Raw genomic sequence first — 22282 nt, 5'->3', positions numbered from 1 at the left:
AAACTGATAGTTCGGTAATTTTCACATCTGTTAACACCTGCTTTCTTTGGGATTGGAATTATTATATTCTTCTTGAAGTCTGAGGGTATTTCACCTGTCCCATACATCTTGCTCACCAGATGGTAGAGTTTTGTCATGACTGGCTCTCCCATGGCCGTCAGTAGTTCTAATGGAATGTTGTCTACACCCGGGGCCTTGTTTCGACTCAGGTCTTTCAGTGCTCTGTCAAACTCTTCACGCAGTATCTTATCTCCCATTTCGTCTTCATCTACATCCTCTTCCATTTCCATAATATTGTCCTCAAGTACATCACCCTTGTATAAACCCCCTATATACTCCTTCCACCTTTCTGCCTTCCCTTCTTTGCTTAGAACTGGGTTGCCATCTGAGCTCTTGATATTCATACAAGTGGTTCTCTTCTCTCCAAAGGTCTCTTTAATTTTCCTGTAGGCAGAATCTATCTTACCCCTAGTGAGACAAGCCTCTACATCCTTGTCCTCTAGCCATCCCTGCTTAGCCATTTTGCACTTCCTGTCGATCTCATTTTTGAGACGTTTGTATTCCTTTTTGCCTGATTCATTTACTGCATTTTTATATTTTCTCCTTTCATCAATTAAATTCAATATTTCTTCTGTTACCCAAGGATTTCTATTAGCCCTCGCCTTTTTACCTACTTGATCGTCTGCTGCCTTCACTACTTCATCTCTCAGAGCTACCCATTCTTCTTCTACTGTATTTCTTTCCCCCATTCCTGTCAATTGTTCCCTTATGCTCTCCCCGAAACTCTCTACAACCTCTGGTTTTTTCAGTTTATCCAAGTCCCATCTTCTTAGATTCCCACCTTTTTGCATTTTCTTCAGTTTCAATCTGCAGTTCATAACCAATAGATTGTGGTCAGAATCCGCATCTGCCCCTGGAAATGTCTTACAATTTAAAACCTGGTTCCTAAATCTCTGTCTTACCATTATATAATCTATCTGATACCTACTAGTATCTCCAGGATTCTTCCAGGTATACATCCTTCTTTTATGATTCTTGAACCAAGTGTTAGCTATGATTAAGTTATGCTCTGTGCAAAATTCTACAAGGCGGCTTCCTCTTTCATTTCTTCCCCCCAATCCATATTCACCTACTATGTTTCCTTCTCTCCCTTTTCCTACTGACGAATTCCAGTCACCCATGACTATTAAATTTTCGTCTCCCTTCACTACCTGAATAATTTCTTTTATCTCGTCATACATTTCATCTATTTCTTCATCATCTGCAGAGCTAGTTGGCATATAAACTTGTACTACTGTAGTAGGCATGGGCTTTGTGTCTATCTTGGCCACAATAATGCGTTCACTATGCTGTTTGTAGTAGCTAACCCACACTCCAATTTTTTTATTCATTATTAAACCTACTCCTGCATTACCCCTATTTGATTTTGTATTTATAACCCTGTAATCACCTGACCAAAAGTCTTGTTCCTCCTGCCACCGAACTTCACTAATTCCCACTATATCTAACTTTAACCTATCCATTTCCCTTTTTAAATTTTCTAACCTACCTGCCCAATTAAGGGATCTGACATTCCACGCTCCGATCCGTGGAACGCCAGTTTTCTTTCTCCTGATAACGACGTCCTCTTGAGTAGTCCCTGCCCAGAGATCCGAATGGGGGACTATTTTACCTCCGGAATATTTTACCCAAGAGGACGCCATCATCATTTAATCATACAGTAAAGCTGCATGTCCTTGGGAAAAATTATGGCTGTAGTTTCCCCTTGCTTTCAGCCGTTCGCAGTACCAGCACAGCAAGGCCGTTTTGGTTAATGTTACAAGGCCAGATCAGTCAATCATCCAGACTGTTGCCCCTGCAACTACTGAAAAGGCTGCTGCCCCATGTAGATAACTGAAAATGACGTAAGCATTGACCGAAGCATTTTCTATTGCTCCCCAGAAGAGACGGTACCACCATTTCTTTGATCGCTTGTCAAGACCATAAGTTGAATGTAATCTGTCTGCATGATCCACACCACCCATGTTTATATTGTAATCACATACAATAACTGGACATGGTATAGTCATACTAGTTCCATCTTTCTGTTTTCTTGTCACTACGCTCTGTTCAATGCCATGGAAGTTTGACGCAAAATATACTACTTTATTTTCCTTCCATTGAAATACTGTTAGGTCTAAAGATGACTCTCTGTGATTTGATTTAGACATTTTTCTTTAGGTAAATTCCCTGGCAAACCTTTCCTGTTTGTTCTAATTGTTCCACAGGCAAATGTATTTACCGATTTCTGTGTGAGAAAAAGTGGACAGAACAACTAGTGAGAGGTAACGCATTGTTGCTACAATAAAGTGTTCGCACAACCTGACGGTACTAATAAGTCCGCCTTATATTTTCCACTTTATCTCATTCACTTGTAACGTAATGCTTCAAACTATTATAAAAAAACAAAGAAGGTAAGTACGTACAATGGAAAACTCAACGGAAGTTTCAATAAATTGCGCACAAATTCAGGCAACACCATGGAAACAAGCACATACGATCTTCTGTTTTCACAGCAGCGCGCGAAAAATAATTTCAAGCTCTGACCGTCAGAGAGGTCTATGTATTGCGCAATAACATCTATGAAACAGTAGAGCAGAGTTACTGTTACGTACCGACGGGCTCTCAGATCACGAAACTGCACCACGAGAAAATAATTAGAGTCAAAACTTCCTGGTACTTTTAAGTACCGTCAGGCAACAAAGGGTTAAGTAAATAAATAAATTATAAATGAAATTCGCCAAAAATAGATGAGTATTTCATTAAAAATAATGCTAATTTTGCCAAAAAAAAGCTACACTTTCAGGTCCCTAGGAATAATGTGTCAAAGTGCATGATGAAAGTGTGTGGATGAGACAGATGTCTCTTGGCAACCGGTAGTTATTTTGGGGTGGGTTATGCAGGTGCAGTGTTGGTCCGGGTCTGTTTTTCCTGTCATAGGCTTGGACAATTAGTTTTGACTAAAATGGATAAAGGTGATTATGAAACTGATTTAGACATCAATGTGTTTCCCAATCTGTGTTAAGAGTTTCAAACTTAGGTCAATGAATTGAAGAAAATTGGGTGGATTTACATGATCAACTGGCTCAAAGCTACTGCTTGAACTCATTGACCATATTTCATATTAATTAGAATGGCTGTTATGCGGCTAATCAATTCACAAAAAAATCCAGCCAAATTATTCACCATGTTTCATGAATAAGACCATGTTCTGCTTTAAGTATATTAGAAATTAGTGGGAAGTCTCTCATAGATATTGGACACTCTTTCCTGGAGGTAGAATGCTGTAGTAATAGCAAAACAGTGATCTGTATACTTTTAGTTACATGCTTATTGTCTTAGCAGTCAGCAGTAGCATAAATGCAGAGGTTTAACCACAAGTTTGGTCTTGGCTGCGTTTTGAAAATTTGTTGTTTTCCCGTTCTGTTGCAGTGTGGACGAACTACTGATATAAGACCCTCTATTGACTTTTCAGTTATTTCTGTTAGTTAGAAAGAGAACTTAATTTAAAATTTTAAGTTGCCATTGGTTACCAGTCTTGATTTATCAGCCTTTTATTCTGGCTAATTTCGCACCTCAGGGGATTTGAGTCAGGCATGCGTGCCCACTTATTTCTCCCTTCAGTAGATTTAAGTCCGGCGCCATATGCTGCACGCGTTCGTTCGTGCACGCGCACACGCGCGCACACACACACACACACACGCACACACACAAACAACAACAACACAGTTTTTTCTTATGTAGGTTAAATCGTCGTTTGCCTTGCTTTACAGCTGTTCATCCAGGAAGCATAATTAGATACAGGGTTTTTAACAGGTCCTGTGGGTGCTTATTCTGTAGGTATTAAAAAAAAGTGGGTATTTCTCGCTCCTGCATGTGGAACATTTTGTTCATTTTGCTTCAGTTAGTGTTTTATGACATTTACAAGTTGTTTAACTAGGGACAGGAAAATTTCATGGAAACAATAACTAGAAATTAGCAGTTATTAGCAAAATAACGTGAAATCTGTAATATTTGACATATTGTGAAATTTGTAACTTTGCAATGTATAAAACAACTATAAAAACAAAGATTGCAGTTTTACGAATATTCTTAACTGATAGTTACTGAATGTTAAAACTGCATTTTGGCTTCTAATCTCCTCAAGGCTGGGGGTTCGTGAATGGTCTTAAAATAACAGTTCATTTCGTGTGCAATGAACATTGATTTGATGAATAAATTGTGCCGAAATTAAAAAAAAAACAACTAAATTACACAAAAAACACCACTGAATTTGGCAAAAAAACACCGTATTAAAAAAGCACTGAATTCAGTAAAAAAAATACTGAATTCAGTAAAAAACACCTAATTTCGTAGAAAAAAACACAGTAAACAACACCAAATTTGGCAAAAAACAAATTTGGCAAAAAAAACATCGAATTTGGCAAAAAAGCCAACACCGAACTTCGTTGAAAAGAAATACCAGCACCAAATTCGGCAAAAAACAATACCGAATTTTTTCATGAAATAATTTTTCCTGTCCCTATGCATAAAATTTACACTTTATTTCCTATTTGGAGCTGTAACAGCAATCAGTTTTTTGTAACAGCAGTAAAAAAAAAAGCGATTTCTATAAATCATTTGTGTCAGTGAAGGGATTAGGTATAACTGGTTGAAATTTTGTGGCCAATTAAACCTTTGTGTGAAATTAAAGCAGATCATAAAGTTTCATTTCAATCAAAATTTTAGATATTGAATATTTCAAACGTGAATATTATTTCCTTAGGTTTTAATTTGAGAGAGAAGACTTGTTTGGCTGTTTCGAGCATACAGTATCATGTGGGAAGGTAAGTTTTGTATTGGCCTGCATATGTTGTTTACATTATGTTCAGATTAATAGTATCTAAGACTTGTTTGAATCATTCTCTTCCATAGCTAATTTATAACAAGAGAGTGAACATTTTCATTCAGGGAATGTTCACTTCATGAAATGTATGTAAAGCATTTTTAATCTAGCCTGCCGGCTGTGTCTGTCATTCTTTCCAGGCTGATCTCACTCAGTGGCAGTCTCTCACTGTGTAGCTGGATAGTAGAGTGAAGACCTCCACTTAACAACACTTGGAATCTCGTGAGACAAGATAAGTTAGAATGCAAATGTTTAGAAGTTGATGAATTTAACACCTTATGCGGAATCGCTATCTCTTTGTTCGTAGTCTGAATATTTACATTTGCATGACTTTATGCAGGCCAATGCAGAAATAGTCTTTAGTCTCCTAAATATTTTTTGTTGTGAATGCTATATAAAAACTTGAATAATTTAAGCATCATGTGTAAAAAGACCATAATTTTCAAATGAAATGTTCGGGAACTTCTAACAGGCATAAAAATAATTGGTAAACATTGAGTTTTCAGACTGAGAAGTACCATCTTGCAGGGGAGGGGGGGGGGGGGGGGGGAGCTGGTTGGCTATCTGTCAATGCAGTAAAGGATCTGTAGGTAACTAAAGGTTGTTTCAGAACAACAGAAGTGTTTTGAACAAGTTAATATTACTTATGAAAGATGACCTCGTATTACTTTCAAAGAATAATTCAGTTTGTGGTTGCATAACTCATGAAATATTTGTTTTGGAAATAGTTCTACACTAACATTTTGATTTATTTGTATTTGATTTCTTTCGCTCCTATTTTCAGGGCCGTGACCCCATTCTCAAGTTGTCATTTATTTATACCATCCAAACCATGAGCTGGAATCGGGCTACAGCCCTAAAACTTAGGCTGCAGAATTTCTAATTACAAAACACTTCTGTAACAGCTCTCAAAAGCAGAAATAATTTTCAGCGGATAGGGTAGGGGCAGGGAGGGGGCTGTGAAAATATATACCTGTATAATGAGAAATGAGCAGTGAAGAATGAAAGTATATCAGTAGTGACAAAAGTAAAGAATTAAGTACTGAAGGATGACCAAACAAATTATTGTGCACATTGAATGTGTGGAAGGTTATAAACTCTTCAACTGCTTTGATACCATTTTAATTGTTTCTCTCTTACCCAGGTTTGAAATAACACTCACTCACTTTTGTCATCTGATCACACAGTTTCAGGTTTTAATTCTTTTTAAAGTCAAATAATTTGTGGGTAAGGCAAACCAAAGACTGTATTTTATTGGCAGGACACTTAGAGAATGTAACAGATCTATTAAAGAGGCAGCCTACAGTACGCTTGTCCCTCCTCTCTCAGAATATTGCTGCATGGTGTGGGATCCTTGCGAGAAAGGATTGACGGAGTACATTGATAAAGTTAAAAGAAGAATAGCATGTTTTGTATTATCGCAAAATAGGGGAGAGAGTCTCACTGAATGATACAGAATTTGGGGTGGACGTCATTAAAACAAAGGCGTTTTTCATTGCGACGGAATCTTCTCACAAAATTTCGATCACCAACTTTCTTCTCCGAATGCGAAAATATTTTGTTGATGCTGACCTACATAGGGAGAAACAATCACCATAATAAAATAAGAGAAATCAGAGCTCACGCGGAAAGATACAGGTTTTTGTTTTTCCGTGCACTATACGAGATTGGAATAATAGAGAATTGTGAAGGAGGTTCAATTAACTCTCTGCCAGGCACTTAAATGTGATTTGCAGAGTATCCATGTAGGTGTAGATGTTTTATCTTCGAAGCTGTAGCCAAGTTAAAAAAAATTTCTGCTGTCTAGCTACTTCTATAAGTTTATCATTGGAACTTAGTAAAAGTTGGCAAGAGTGCAGTGAAGTTAGTGTGTAGGCCTTTTACTTCACAGAACAGGATGGCAGCATTCCAGCTGAAAATAATGCTTCATGGCTCTTCTTTGAAATTTGAATTTTTTTATACTCTACATATTTCAGTGACTTTTTCTTTGATGATGTACAACAAGAGGAATACTTACATTTGGTTCTCAAGAGTCACTTTAGGAGCACCAAGTTCAGAAGTACAAAATAAGAAATCTGTAGCTCTTAATCTTAAGATATATAATTTGACAATAGGAAATCCTGCATGTAACATAACAGTATTATGACAAGGAAAGTTGCTACTCTCCATACAGAGGAGATGCTGAGTTACAGATACGCACAACAAAAAGATGGTCACAGTTATTTGTGGCAAGTCTTTAATTTGAAATATTCATACTAGGAAAATTTTGATAAGCACTGTGTTTATCGACTTGTTTCAAGTATTGGTTATAAGCCAGTGACAGATTTAGGTTTATGTGGGAGTATACATCAGAAAATGCAGTAGCCCTTGTGCTAAAAGCTCGACACTTATATTTTCAATCCTGATGACACATGTGACAGACTTGGAACAGTATGTATTTTATTGTTGTCCAAATGACTGTTCATTCCCTCTTTGTACAGGTGAGTGCGGGGGACTAGAAATAAATCTGACGATGAATATCTGTTTTAATTGCAAATTTTAAAATATATATGATGCAGTAGATAATGTCGGAAATTTCTTGAGGCTCTTTGCGGATAATGCTGTTATATACAGAGAATTCGCAATGATAGAAAATTGTAGCAAACTGCAGGAAGACCTGCAGGGGATAGACACTTGGTGCAGGGAGTAGCAGTTGAACCTCAATGTAAACAAATTGCAAATACACAGACAGGAAGACCATTTATTATATGATTATGCAATTGCAGAACAATCTCTAGAAGCAGGTACTTCTGTAAAATATCTAGCAGTTTGCGTATGGATTAATTTAAAATGGAATGACAACATAAAATTAATCACGAGTAAGGCAGATGCCAAACTGAGAGAGTCATTGAAACAATCCACAGAAAATGTTGACTATCATCAAAGAAAGTAACTTACAAACCTCTTCTTTGACCAAAACTTAAATATTGCTCATCAATATGGGACCTGTACCAGATAGGACTGGTCGAGGTAATAGAGAAGTCCCAAAGAAGTGCAGCACTTTTTGTTAAAGATTCATTTAGTAAGCAAGAAAGTGTCATAGAGGTGCTCAGTCAACTCTAGTGGCAGACACTGCAAGAGAGACATTCTGCATTATGGTATGGTCTCCTGCTAAAAGTACTGAGAGCATATATTGGTAGAGGAGTCAACCAATATATTGTTTGCTCCTATGTGTATTTCACATGTATTTCACAAAAAGCCCATCAACATAGAATTAGAGAGATTCAAGCGTACATGCAAGCTTACTAGCAGTTGCTCATCCTGTGAGCCATATGTGACTGGAACAGGAGAAAGGGGGAAGTGACACCAGTACACAAAGTACTATTCATCACAGACCGTAAGGGGCTTGGGGGTGTAGATGTAGATGTATATTGTTTTTCATCATGTTAATTTATAGGAACTACATCTTTTCAGACTTTCAAATAAATCTAGCCAAAGAAATTGTTCAGTTAAGTAGTTATTGTTGTGTTTTGATATCTGAGATCAAAAAATAAATATTAAAGAGAGAAGGTTAGCCCAATTTGTAAATAAAGGCTGCATAGGACTTCATTCCTCTGTAAGATTGTGGATATTTCTGTAGCTATCACCATAATGTCCAAGACATTATGATTAAATTTATAGAGATATTCTGAAAAGTAATACTGGTGCAAAGTGTGTTTAAATTAAGATTGCAAATAGTTGTAAAATTTGATTATGCATGAGTGTGATTACATTGGCAGTAAATTCGGGGAAAATGAAGTATGTACTTAGAGGGATAGTAGAATGAATTCAGTGCAAGTAGAACAAAAAAAGTAAGGAAAACCACAAAAGAGAGAGCGTATGAGTCCCCATTTGACCAATTTTTAAGTATTGATCATCAGCCTGGGACCCTTACTTAGGTAGAAATAATGGAGGAGATGGTGTTCATGGTGGTTCATTTAGTCAGCACAGGAGCGCATCTCAGAGACATTGTGCATCAGAGATGTATTGTTGAAATTCCTAGAAAAACATGTTCCAAGTAGAGTTAAGCAATGTATTACTTCATACCACATATATCTCATGAAATTTCAATGATTAAAAATGAGAGAAATTCAAGCTTTTTGAGAGGTTTACTGACAGTTGTTCTTTCCAATGAATCAGGAAGCGTTTGTGTTAGTGGTGTATTTGTACTCTCCAGTGTACAATGGTTTGTGCAGCTCAAATGCATATGTAGAAATTGTTTGATACAATATGAGCAAAGGTTCTGTTATTTACACTTCAGAACGTTGGTTCAGCCAAAAACTGGAAGTGAAGGATATGATCTGCACAGTAAGACACATAGACACTAATCAGTTTGGTTCCCCCATTTAATCTACTTGTAAATTGTGTTTTGGCAATTTATTAACAAAATATAAGTGCATATAAAATGTTTCTAAATAATAAAGAAGTAGCAAAATACCATGTGGCTCATTGTGAAATTTACCTACTTGTCACTTCTTGAAGTTTATTACTGAAATAATTACTCTATTTTGACTTGTCTTCAGACAATCTGTGGTATTCTAGAATGAGTGACGTATCTTGTCTAAGGAATTCTGGGCAATTTTTCATTAGTACTCTTGTTTCAGTTCAGTGCTGTTTTCAGAATGTGTACAGTACAACAAGACAAACTGCAGACAAAACATCGAAGGTCATAAAACATTGTCATTATTTGCAATGAATACATTCTGTTTAAATAACTGTTGTCATACCTTGGACTGTAAAAACTGATAAATGGTCAACTTCCTAAGATTACTCTTATGATGTTTGAATTGATGAGTTGTATGTACACATTCAGTTGCTGTATGTGAAAGGAAATTCATTCTCTCTCTCTCTCTCTCTCTCTCTCTCTCTCTCTCTCTCTCTCTGTGTGCGTGTGCGTGTGTGTGTGCGTGTGCGTGCGCGCGCGCGCGTGTGTGCGCGCATCAAAAAAGCAAGGGGCATGAGTTGCCATGGGTCGGCTATGGTCATTGGTCTCTTGCATGATGTAAAGAATTGGAACAGCCAAGTCAGAAAGAGCTTGCATTTAATTCTCTGATTATGTTAGTCATGTATGGTGATGAAATAAGTTCTTGTTTATTTGGGCAATAACTGGTTATTTCATCATGATACAATCACATTTAATAAATATTTGGTACGCTGTTTCAGGCATAAAACAGGATTAAAGGAACTAGAAGTTCTGAGGCGTCTGAATGATGCAGATCCTGATGACAAATTCCACTGTTTGAGACTATTCAGGCATTTTTTTCACAAAAACCATTTGTGCATGGTGTTTGAACCTTTGAGTATGAACTTGAGAGAGGTGAGCTTCATATTACAGTTTAAACAAGCACTGTGCTGTGCAGTTACATGTTGTCTGCTCATGTTTTGTATGTGCTGCTGTAAATACGGAAACCACAAAAATTTGTTAAAAATTTTCACAGGTTTTGAAGAAATACGGAAAAGATGTTGGGCTTCATGTAAAAGCAGTTCGTTCTTATAGCCAGCAGTTATTTTTAGCCCTGAAACTTTTAAAGAAGGCAAACATTCTCCATGCAGATATTAAACCTGACAATATCTTAGTAAGTAACAGAACAATCAGTTGAAGCGTGTTATATTGCGTGTAAAATTACGTTACAGTAAAGGTAATCATCTCTTCTTTGTTTCCCAGGTTAGTGAGAGTAAACTAGTATTAAAATTGTGTGACTTTGGATCTGCTTCACATGTGGCTGAAAATGAAATTACACCTTACTTAGTGAGCAGGTTCTACCGAGCACCTGAAATAAGTAAGTTCTTATTCTTAAGATTTTGGACCAATATGCTTTCAATTTAATATTGCTGAAAATTTTTGCTTTTTCTAGTTCTAGGCATACCATATGATTTTGGGATTGATATGTGGTCAGCTGGTTGCACCATATATGAACTGTATACAGGAAAAATCATGTTTGCTGGAAAAACAAATAACCAGGTATGAAATATTTTGACAATAAAATCAATGTTGAACATGTTACTACTTCTTATTGTAATGAAAATTAAAGATGGCTTTAGTACTTTTCGTGTTGTACACATTTCACACTGAAAAATTTACTTGACATGTAGCATTGTGCATGTCTTTAAAGAAAGGAACTGCCCAATGCAAATAATTGTAGTTGACCAGGAATAGCATTATTTGGTAAGATATCGTGTGTGTGTGTGTGTGTGTGTGTGTGTGTGTGTGTGTGTGTGTGTGTGTTGGGGGGGGGGGGGTAATTTTTTTTTGTCACTCATAACTTTAGTCAAAACAAAACACCTAGAGTAGAAGATTTTCAGTCAGAATAACTATGATCCTTGAGAGAACGAACTTTGGCAAAATTGTGCTATTAGAATATAAGATACAGGTGGAATATCCTCCTACTTGAGAATAATGTATTAATCCCAGTACCACAGAAGGTGTGCTGACAGGTGTGTTACCAAACTATCATTTTGATAAAACATCATTGCAAAATACTAACACAAATTACAGAAGAACCGTGGAATGAAAGTTACAAGCCAACTTGGGTGGAGATTGTTTTTGTTACAGATAACATATGAACACATGAAGCAGTACTGACACAGTACTACTGACCCTATGAGTTATCTTTGAAGAAAGACAAATCTGCATTTATAACTTTTGTAGATTGACCATGAAGCATATTCCAACTAACTCCTGACTTGATCGACATGTTGTGCGATCATGATTGAGGCTCCTTTGACTGAATGACTGAAGCAAAATAACCATAAAGTATATTCCAAATAACTCCTGCCTTCACCTTCATTTGGTACAGCCAGCAGTCGCAGTTCAGGCTCCTGTGACCAAGAGAGTGAAGGGGAAAAGAAAGTCCATTCCAATTTGTACACACCGCTTGACTTCATGTTGGAGTTCCAGCACAGTGTCATGCAGTTGGAACGGAAAGCTCTGTGTGAGAGAGGGAGAAAGATCAGTGATAAATGAGTGTGTATGGAAAGCACTGCAGACTACTGCATAATGGACAACAAAGTGTGTTCACATCAAATGGTAATTGTGGTGGATGTTCGTAGATTGCTTAGAGAAAGTAATTCATCTGTTGAATTTCCTATTTCTGCTCTTTCACACCCATCAGCGAAAGAATTCTTTCAATCTATCCTTCTCCAACAAAAATTCTTTTTAATGAATCTATGAGAACTTAATTTTTTTTCCTTAAATAAGGGTTTGGAGTTATCTCACTTACACAGAAGGATTGACAGGGAGTGTAATGTCCACCTTTATATAGTATTTATTAATCACAGGCTATTGTGTGCTGGAAATTAAAGTTTAGTTTATATTGAACTCAACAGGGATCCACTTTTAAGCTACATGTAAAATTACCAATGGTTGTTGTTTAAAGAAAGAGCAAAAAATAAACTACACACATTTTATGTAAATATTTGTTTATTGGAGTATTGATACAGAATGAGCATGATAGGAAAATTTCAGAATATGCCTTAAATAATGTCTCTCGTTCTATGAAAAAATAGTGAGACTAGTTTGCTGTTTTCTTCCAACTGACAAGTGTTGTCACTTCAGCTGATTGATGCTGCAGTAACTGACTGAACTGATAAAAAGTAGCTCCTTATTCCATCAAATCCTTATAAAGCTAGTGAAATATGTATTTCATCATCGTCCTCAGTGTCACCATCTGCACCATAATTTATTTTAGCGTGTTTCTTCGCAATAGACTCTCACATCCAACTAGGGTTTAAAAGTCAAGCTGTTGTCAAGGGAAACAGTCCTGAAATATCTCAATTACTAATACATCTGTCAGACTTTCTGTCCTTCTTTACAAAAATGGTGTCAAAGCCAGAATTGTCTGTCATTATTGTCTATCTCTCAATGAATGAAATTCAGCCCAGCATAACAGCCATTTTGTATTTTGCTTACACATATTGAATTATGTCCAGTTCGGAAGTGCAGGTGACTTCTACAGTTATGGTAGCAGCAAAAACAATACATTAGCATCCCCGATAAAGCAATAATACAAACAATCTTTCTGAGGGAACTGCTGTTGAATCTCAAGTGCATTGTAGTACTTACACTTTCTTAGAGCACTTGATTTTATGCCACCCATTGTTTTGTTAATGGCAGCGCCTTTTCATTTTCATCAGTATTATACGTAACAGTACTGTCAATTTTGCCTCAGTCGTAAATTCCCTTTATGACAATAGTAGTTTCCTGAAGGAACTAAATTGTAAAAAGCACCTTCCCCCCCCCCCCCCCCCCCCCAAGTGCTGTTGGAACTGAAAATGTTTCTGGACCCGTGTCCTTGTATTAGTCGTAGCAAGGTATTGTTCTTCTTGTATTCCATGGCCTCACATTCTCCACTTAAATTTATGATGATAATTGAACCAAACTAGCCAGAAATTCAATGTTTCCAATCCCCAGTGTGATTTCTTATGTCTTTTCTCAGAATACTTTTCAGCCTGAAAGAATGTTTTCACTGCTTATTTTATGGTACCATTTTAGGACAGTGTAAACTCTGAATGATGTTCCACAAATATTTTTTGTTACAGTGCAGAAGAACTATTATTTTCAGCATTTAGAAATTTCTTTCAGTACACCGCACCTTTAAAGAAGGTGGTGCCAGATTATGTTATTTTGCAGTGTTGTGGAGTTTACCATTATGATTATATACATCATCTTGTTTTGTTGAATAGTATGTTTTCTTCACTTACTCTCATGAAAATATCACAGGTAGACAGTTCCACATTTTGCTGAATTACAGAATGTAATGATTTTGTTAATATCATAAGAAATGATTGCCGCTACCAGTGTAAGCTGCTACAGTATTACAGAAGTTTCGATGTCATGTAAACTTGCCACAACTTAGTTATGAATGATTTATGTTCTACAGATTGAGACGAATGTGAAAGAAATACCTTCAGAATGAGAAGTAACACTAAATTTTTGCTTGTTTGTATTAAAATGAAGTTATAGAATGATGTGTTAGCAAACACGCTGAAGGAATTAGTCTATAACTGGATTTTATGTTCCTAGAATTAATGTTTTTCCCAGAGTTTACAACATTTTTATTGCTTTCATAAAATTTCCAGTATCCACACTATTAATTTATACCCGATTGTGCATTCACGTGTTTTTCCAGGAATTATGCACTATGAAACAATGGTTGTAGAGGAGAAAAATGACACTGGCATGGCATTATCCTTAAAGTAGCATTTACAAACATTACGCTGTTAAGTTTACTGAGACAAGGGCACTTTACTGAGCAGATCTGAATCGGTAAAAGTCCGAACAATTCATGCTTTGTCTCCTTCCATTACCAACCTCTACTTTTGGCTGATGGAAGTGACTAGGTTTGTTCGAATAAAGGTGTCTTGACTGATAATAACCATTTTCAAAATGTGTCCACCGTGCATGCACAACTTGATGGCGATCAGGACTCAAATACATATTTCATTGTTAGTCCGCTTGTAGTATTAGTTGACACCTTTGCTCTCTTTGCATTCCTCTAAGTTTCTGGTTCAGTAATAAAATACTGCACCGGTTATATATTTTTTCTGTGATGAGACTTTATTCTCATTGTCAATTGCAAATATCTATGTAGGTATTTTTTGTGATGTTTGACATACAATCAGGGTGAATGATGGTTTGTATGTGTGTGTGATTTTCTGCATAATGGAGGCGGCACAGTATACCTTATGAACTCGGAAAGATGACTTAGAGTGCAAGAGAAGTAGAAAAACACACTTGCAAACATCACACAAAAAACTTATAATAATATTTGCACTTTACAATGAGAATAAATTCTCAAAACGTGAAAAAGTACATAACTGGTACAGTGTTTCATTATTTAAAAAATGAATGACACAGTTGCAGCCTTTCCAAAAGCATCATTTATGATTAATAAAATTAAGTTAAACGTTTCTACTTCCCAAGCAGTTATCAGTTCCAGTTATGTTGGTGGCGAAATGTAGTACAAATTTCAGACAGCCTTTGTTAGATAATAAACAAGTGCCTGATGAGTATTTTGACGCCTGTTATGTACACAGATGAGCCAGAACATTATGACCACTGCCACCACGACATTGGGTGCTACCTGGTGGCGTTGCACGAACATGACGTGACCACTGCCCACCACGACATTGGGTGCTACCTGGTGGCGTTGCACGAACATGATGTGGTAACAAAAGAATGAAAGTGGAACTGACACAGACGAGGATCAGCATAGCGAAGATATGGGCTGCAAATGGGGAAATCCATTGAGATAAGTGACTTTGACAAAGGACAGACTATTATTATGCTGAGCCTGTGAATGAGTATCTCAAAAACTGCAAACCTGGTTGAATGTACAGATGCTACTGTCATGGGCATCAACGGAAAGAGGTAGAAGGACAGTGAAACTACCACTCGGTGCTAAATAGTTTGATGTCTAAGAGTCTTCACAGATTGTGGGGTTCAGAAGCTTGTCCGCTCTACAAAGTAGGAGAGATGGTGATCTTTGTCATCACTTTCTGATGAATTTACTGCGAAGTTTGAACCATGATTTCATCACGTTCATATAGAAACAGTTACACAAGTTTCTTGGAAATGCTGTAGTTTGAAGGGACTTCTTTACAAACAGAGAAGTTTTGATTGAAAACTTGAAATAAGATACAGTTGTTGGAGAAAGAAGTGTTTACAATGCAGTCAGTCGTTAGGTGGTTTACTTAATAATGAGAAACAACAGAATAAACATTAAAAAATGAATTATGTTTGAAGAATGCTTCATCAAAAAGAATAGAAGCCTTTAAAAAGAAAAAAAAATCTGGTGAAAATTAAGCGGCCAGTCATAAAAGGACAACAGTTTAGGAAATATGAGCTGAAAGAGAAAAGAAGAATGTGTACAAAAAGCAAGGAAAGAAGCTGGAAGTGTAGATATTGGAACTTCTTGTTCAGCTGAAAACTTAAGCAATGAACCTTTAAATGTGAAATTTAACATTTGACATAAATTCTGTGCTTTCATAATTATTGAATTTTCTTAAGGAAAATTGTATGGTTTCGCTACCTTGCTGTGTTAAAACAATTTGTATTTTAACTGATGAAATGATAAATATATCTCAAAAAACCAAAATCCATCGTAGGTATATATATATATATATATATATATATATATAAATACAAAGATGAGGTGACTTACCGAACAAAAACGCTGGCAGGTCGATAGACCACAAACAAACACAAACATACACACAAAATTCTAGCTTTCGCAACCAATGGTTGCCTCGTCAGGAAAGAGGGAAGGAGAAGGAAAGACAAAAGGATATGGGTTTTAAGGGAGAGGGTAAGGAGTCATTCCAATCCCGGGAGCGGAAAGACTTACCTTAGGGGGAAAAAAGGACAGGTATACACTCGCACACACACACATATCCATCCACACATACACAGACACAAACGTGTATGTGTGGATGGACATGTGCGTGTGTGCGAGTGCACACCTGTCCCTTTTTCCCCCCAAGGCAAGTCCCCCCGCTCCCGGGATTGGAATGACTCCTCACCCTCTCCCTTAAAACCCATATCCCTTCGTCCTTCCCTCTCCCTCCCTCCCTCCTGACGAGGCAACCATTGGCTGCGAAAGCTAGAACTTTGTGTGTATGTCTGTGTTTGTCCGTGTGTCCATCGACCTGCCAGCGCTTTTGTTTGGTAAGTTTCATCATCTTTCTTTTTAGATATATTCTTCCCACGTGGAATGTTTCCCTCTATTTTATATATATATATATATATATATATATATATATATATATATATATATATATATATATATATATATATATATATAAAAACAAAGATGATGTGACTTACCAAATGAAAGTGCTGGCAGGTCGACATACACACAAACAAACACAAACATACACACAAAATTCAAGCTTTCGCAACAAACTGTTGCCTCATCAGGAAAGAGGGAAGGAGAGGGGAAGACGAAAGGAAGTGGGTTTTAAAGGAGAGGGTAAGGAGTCATTCCAATCCCGGGAGCGGAAAGACTTACCTTAGGGATTGGAATGACTCCTTACCCTCTCCTTTAAAACCCACTTCCTTTCGTCTTCCCCTCTCCTTCCCTCTTTCCTGATGAGGCAACAGTTTGTTGCGAAAGCTTGAATTTTGTGTGTATGTTTGTGTTTGTTTGTGTGTCTGTCGACCTGCCAGCACTTTCATTTGGTAAGTCACATCATCTTTGTTTTTAGATATATATTTCCTACGTGGAATGTTTCCCTCTATTATAACCATATATATATATATATATATATATATATATATATATATAAAATAGAGGGAAACATTCCACGTGGGAAAAATTATATATAAATACAAAGATGAGGTGACCTACCGAACAAAAACGCTGGCAGGTCGATAGACCACAAACAAACACAAACATACACACAAAATTCAAGCTCTCGCAACAAACTGTCGCCTCATCAGGAAAGAGGGAAGGAGAGGGGAAGACGAAAGGAAGTGGGTTTTAAAGGAGAGGGCACGGAGTCATTCCAATCCCGGGAGCGGAAAGACCCACCTTAGGGGGAAAAAAAGGACAGGTACACACTCGCACACACGCACATATCCATCCACACATACAGACACAAGCAGACATATTTAAAGACAAAGAGTTTGGGCAGAGATGTCAGTCGAGGCAGAAGTGTAGAGGCAAAGAAGTTGTTGAAAGACAGGTGAGGTATGAGTGGCGGCAACTTGAAATTAGCGGAGATTGAGGCCTGGCGGATGACGAGAAGAGAGGATATACTGAAGGGCAAGTTCCCATCTCCGGAGTTCGGATAGGTTGGTGTTGGTGGGAAGTATCCAGATAACCCGGACGGTGTAACACTGTGCCAAGATGTGCTGGCCGTGCACCAAGGCATGTTTAGCCACAGGGTGATCCTCATTACCAACAAACACTGTCTGCCTGTGTCCATTCATGCGAATGGACAGTTTGTTGCTGGTCATTCCCACATAGAATGCGTCACAGTGTAGACAGGTCAGTTGGTAAATCACGTGGGTGCTTTCACACGTGGCTCTGCCTTTGATCGTGTACACCTTCCGGGTTACAGGACTGGAGTAGGTAGTGGTGGGAGGGTGCATGGGACAGGTTTTGCATCGGGGGCGGTTACAAGGATAGGAGCCAGAGGGTAGGGAAGGTGGTTTGGGGATTTCATAGGGATGAACTAACAGGTTACGAAGGTTAGGTGGACGGCGGAAAGACACTCTTGGCGGAGTGGGGAGGATTTCATGAAGGATGGATCTCATTTCAGGGCAGGATTTGAGGAAGTCGTATCCCTGCTGGAGAGCCACATTCAGAGTCTGGTCCAGTCCCGGAAAGTATCCTGTCACAAGTGGGGCACTTTTGTGGTTCTTCTGTGGGGGATTCTGGGTTTGAGGGGACGAGGAAGTGGCTCTGGTTATTTGCTTCTGTACCAGGTCGGGAGGGTAGTTGCGGGATGCGAAAGCTGTTTTCAGGTTGTTGGTGTAATGATTCAGGGATTCCGGACTGGAGCAGATTCGTTTGCCACGAAGACCTAGGCTGTAGGGAAGGGACCGTTTGATGTGGAATGGGTGGCAGCTGTCATAATGGAGGTACTGTTGCTTGTTGGTGGGTTTGATGTGGACAGACGTGTGAAGTTGGCCATTGGACAGGTGGAGGTCAACGTCAAGGAAAGTGGCATGGGATTTGGAGTAGGACCAGGTGAAACTGATGGAACCAAAGGAGTTGAGGTTGGAGAGGAAATTCTGGAGTTCTTCTTCACTGTGAGTCCAGATCATGAAGATGTCATCAATAAATCTGTACCAAACTTTGGGTTGGCAGACTTGGGTAACCAAGAAGGCTTCCTCTAAGCGACCCATGAATAGGTTGGCGTACGAGGGGGCCATCCTGGTACCCATGGCTGTTCCCTTTAATTGTTGGTATGTCTGGCCTTCAAAAGTGAAGAAGTTGTGGGTCAGGATGAAGCTGGCTAAGGTGATGAGGAAAGAGGTTTTAGGTAGGGTGGCAGGTGATCGGCGTGAAAGGAAATGCTCCATCGCAGCGAGGCCCTGGACGTGCGGAATATTTGTGTATAAGGACGTGGCATCAATGGTTACAAGGATGGTTTCCGGGGGTAACAGATTGGGTAAGGATTCCAGGCGTTCAAGGAAGTGGTTGGTGTCCTTGATGAAGGATGGGAGACTGCATGTAATGGGTTGAAGGTGTTGATCTACGTAGGCAGAGATACGTTCTGTGGGGGCTTGGTAACCAGCTACAATGGGGCGGCCGGGATGATTGGGTTTGTGGATTTTAGGAAGAAGGTAGAAGGTAGGGGTGCGGGGTGTCGGTGGGGTCAGGAGGTTGATGGAGTCAGGTGAAAGGTTTTGCAGGGGGCCTAAGGTTCTGAGGATTCCTTGAAGCTCCGCCTGGACATCGGGAATGGGGTTACCTTGGCAAACTTTGTATGTGGTGTTGTCTGAAAGCTGACGCAGTCCCTCAGCCACATACTCCCGACGATCAAGTACCACGGTCGTGGAACCCTTGTCTGCCGGAAGAATGATGATGGATCGGTCAGCCTTCAGATCACGGATAGCCTGGGCTTCAGCAGTGGTGATGTTGGGTGTAGGATTAAGGTTTTTTAAGAAGGATTGAGATGCAAGGCTGGAAGTCAGATATTCCTGGAAGGTTTGGAGAGGGTGATTTTGAGGAAGAGGAGGTGGGTCCCGCTGTGACGGAGGACGGAACTGTTCCAGGCAGGGTTCAATTTGGATGGTGTCTTGAGGAGTCAGATCATTAGGAGTAGGATTAGGATCATTTTTCTTCGTGGCAAAGTGATACTTCCAGCAGAGAGTACGAGTGTAGGACAGTAAATCTTTGACGAGGGCTGTTTGGTTGAATCTGGGAGTGGGGCTGAAGGTGAGGCCTTTGGATAGGACAGAGGTTTCGGATTGGGAGAGAGGTTTGGAGGAAAGGTTAACTACTGAATTAGGGTGTTGTGGTTCCAGATTGTGTTGATCGGAATTTTGAGGTTTTGGAGGGAGTGGAGCTGGAAGTGGGAGATTGAGTAGATGGGAGAGACTGGGTTTGTGTGCAATGAGAGGAGGTTGAGGTTTGCTGGAAAGGTTGTGAAGGGTGAGTGAGTTGCCTTTCCGGAGGTGGGAAACCAGGAGATTGGATAGTTTTTTGAGGTGGAGGGTGGCATGCTGTTCTAATTTACGGTTGGCCTGTAGGAGGATGCTCTGGACAGCCGGTGTGGATGTGGGAGAGGAAAGATTAAGGACTTTTATTAAGGATAGGAGTTGACGGGTGTGTTCATTGGCTGAGTTGATGTGTAGGTGAAGGATTAGGTGGGTGAGGGCAATGGATTGTTCAGTTTGGAACTGGTATAGGGACTGATGGAAGGAAGGGTTGCAGCCAGAGATGGGAACTTTAAGTGTAAGGCCTTTGGGGGTGATGCCAAATGTCAGACAAGCCTGAGAAAATAGAATATGGGAGTGTAATCTGGCTAGGGCGAAGGCATGTTTGCGGAGGGAATGTAAATAAAACTTAATGGGGTCATTGTGGGGGTGTTGTGAGGGTGACATGGTATTAGAAGGTGGAAAGTGTTAACATGAGGTGAAATGAAAATGAAAATAAAAAAAATAAAAAAAAAAATAATAATTTTCATTTTCATTTCACCTCATGTTAACACTTTCCACCTTCTAATACCATGTCACCCTCACAACACCCCCACAATGACCCCATTAAGTTTTATTTACATTCCCTCCGCAAACATGCCTTCGCCCTAGCCAGATTACACTCCCATATTCTATTTTCTCAGGCTTGTCTGACATTTGGCATCACCCCCAAAGGCCTTACACTTAAAGTTCCCATCTCTGGCTGCAACCCTTCCTTCCATCAGTCCCTATACCAGTTCCAAACTGAACAATCCATTGCCCTCACCCACCTAATCCTTCACCTACACATCAACTCAGCCAATGAACACACCCGTCAACTCCTATCCTTAATAAAAGTCCTTAATCTTTCCTCTCCCACATCCACACCGGCTGTCCAGAGCATCCTCCTACAGGCCAACCGTAAATTAGAACAGCATGCCACCCTCCACCTCAAAAAACTATCCAATCTCCTGGTTTCCCACCTCCGGAAAGGCAACTCACTCACCCTTCACAACCTTTCCAGCAAACCTCAACCTCCTCTCATTGCACACAAACCCAGTCTCTCCCATCTACTCAATCTCCCACTTCCAGCTCCACTCCCTCCAAAACCTCAAAATTCCGATCAACACAATCTGGAACCACAACACCCTAATTCAGTAGTTAACCTTTCCTCCAAACCTCTCTCCCAATCCGAAACCTCTGTCCTATCCAAAGGCCTCACCTTCAGCCCCACTCCCAGATTCAACCAAACAGCCCTCGTCAAAGATTTACTGTCCTACACTCGTACTCTCTGCTGGAAGTATCACTTTGCCACGAAGAAAAATGATCCTAATCCTACTCCTAATGATCTGACTCCTCAAGACACCATCCAAATTGAACCCTGCCTGGAACAGTTCCGTCCTCCGTCACAGCGGGACCCACCTCCTCTTCCTCAAAATCACCCTCTCCAAACCTTCCAGGAATATCTGACTTCCAGCCTTGCATCTCAATCCTTCTTAAAAAACCTTAATCCTACTCCCAACATCACCACTGCTGAAGCCCAAGCTATCCGTGATCTGAAGGCTGATCGATCCACCATCATTCTTCCGGCGGACAAGGGTTCCACGACCGTGGTACTTGATCGTCGGGAGTATGTGGCTGAGGGACTGTGTCAGCTTTCAGACAACACCACATACAAAGTTTGCCAAGGTAATCCCATTCCTGATGTCCAGGCAGAGCTTCAAGGAATCCTCAGAACCTTAGGCCCCCTACAAAACCTTTCACCTGACTCCATCAACCTCCTGACCCCACTGACACCCCGCACCCCTACCTCCTACCTCCTTCCTCAAATTCACAAACCCAATCATCCCGGCCGTCCCATTGTAGCTGGTTACCAAGCCCCCACAGAACGTATCTCTGCATACGTAGATCAACACCTTCAACCCATTACATGCAGTCTCCCATCCTTCATCAAAGACGCCAACCACTTTCTCGAACGCCAGGAATCCTTACCCAGTCTATTACCCCTGGAAACCATCCTTGTAACCATTGATGCCACTTCCTTATACACAAATATTCCGCACGTCCAGGGCCTCGCTGCGATGGAGCACTTCCTTTCATGCCGATCACTTGCCACCCTACCTAAAACCTCTTTCCTCATTACGTTAGCCAGCTTCATCCTGACCCACAACTTCTTCACTTTTGAAGGCCAGACATACCAACAATTAAAGGGA

General features: G+C 39.5%; 1 protein-coding gene across 2 annotated transcripts in view; it reads left to right on the top strand.

Moving 5' to 3' along the window:
• Positions 1 to 22282, top strand: part of LOC124795116 (serine/threonine-protein kinase PRP4 homolog) — a 164002-nt gene that overhangs the window by 106852 nt on the left and 34868 nt on the right. For both annotated transcript variants that reach the window (XR_007016646.1, XM_047258972.1), the window contains exons 11-14: positions 10106 to 10259; positions 10381 to 10518; positions 10608 to 10722; positions 10798 to 10904. Coding sequence is in view for 1 of the 2 variants with exons in the window: in XM_047258972.1 (XP_047114928.1) it covers positions 10106 to 10259; positions 10381 to 10518; positions 10608 to 10722; positions 10798 to 10904 (514 nt within the window). In the remaining variant the exon portion in view is untranslated. The remainder of the gene's footprint in view (positions 1 to 10105; positions 10260 to 10380; positions 10519 to 10607; positions 10723 to 10797; positions 10905 to 22282) is intronic.

Source organism: Schistocerca piceifrons, chromosome 4 (genome assembly GCF_021461385.2).
Source record: "Schistocerca piceifrons isolate TAMUIC-IGC-003096 chromosome 4, iqSchPice1.1, whole genome shotgun sequence".
NCBI classification, from domain to species: Eukaryota; Metazoa; Arthropoda; class Insecta; order Orthoptera; family Acrididae; genus Schistocerca; species Schistocerca piceifrons.
Note: the sequence above shows the minus strand (reverse complement) of the source record. Positions and strands in the feature narration are given on the sequence as shown.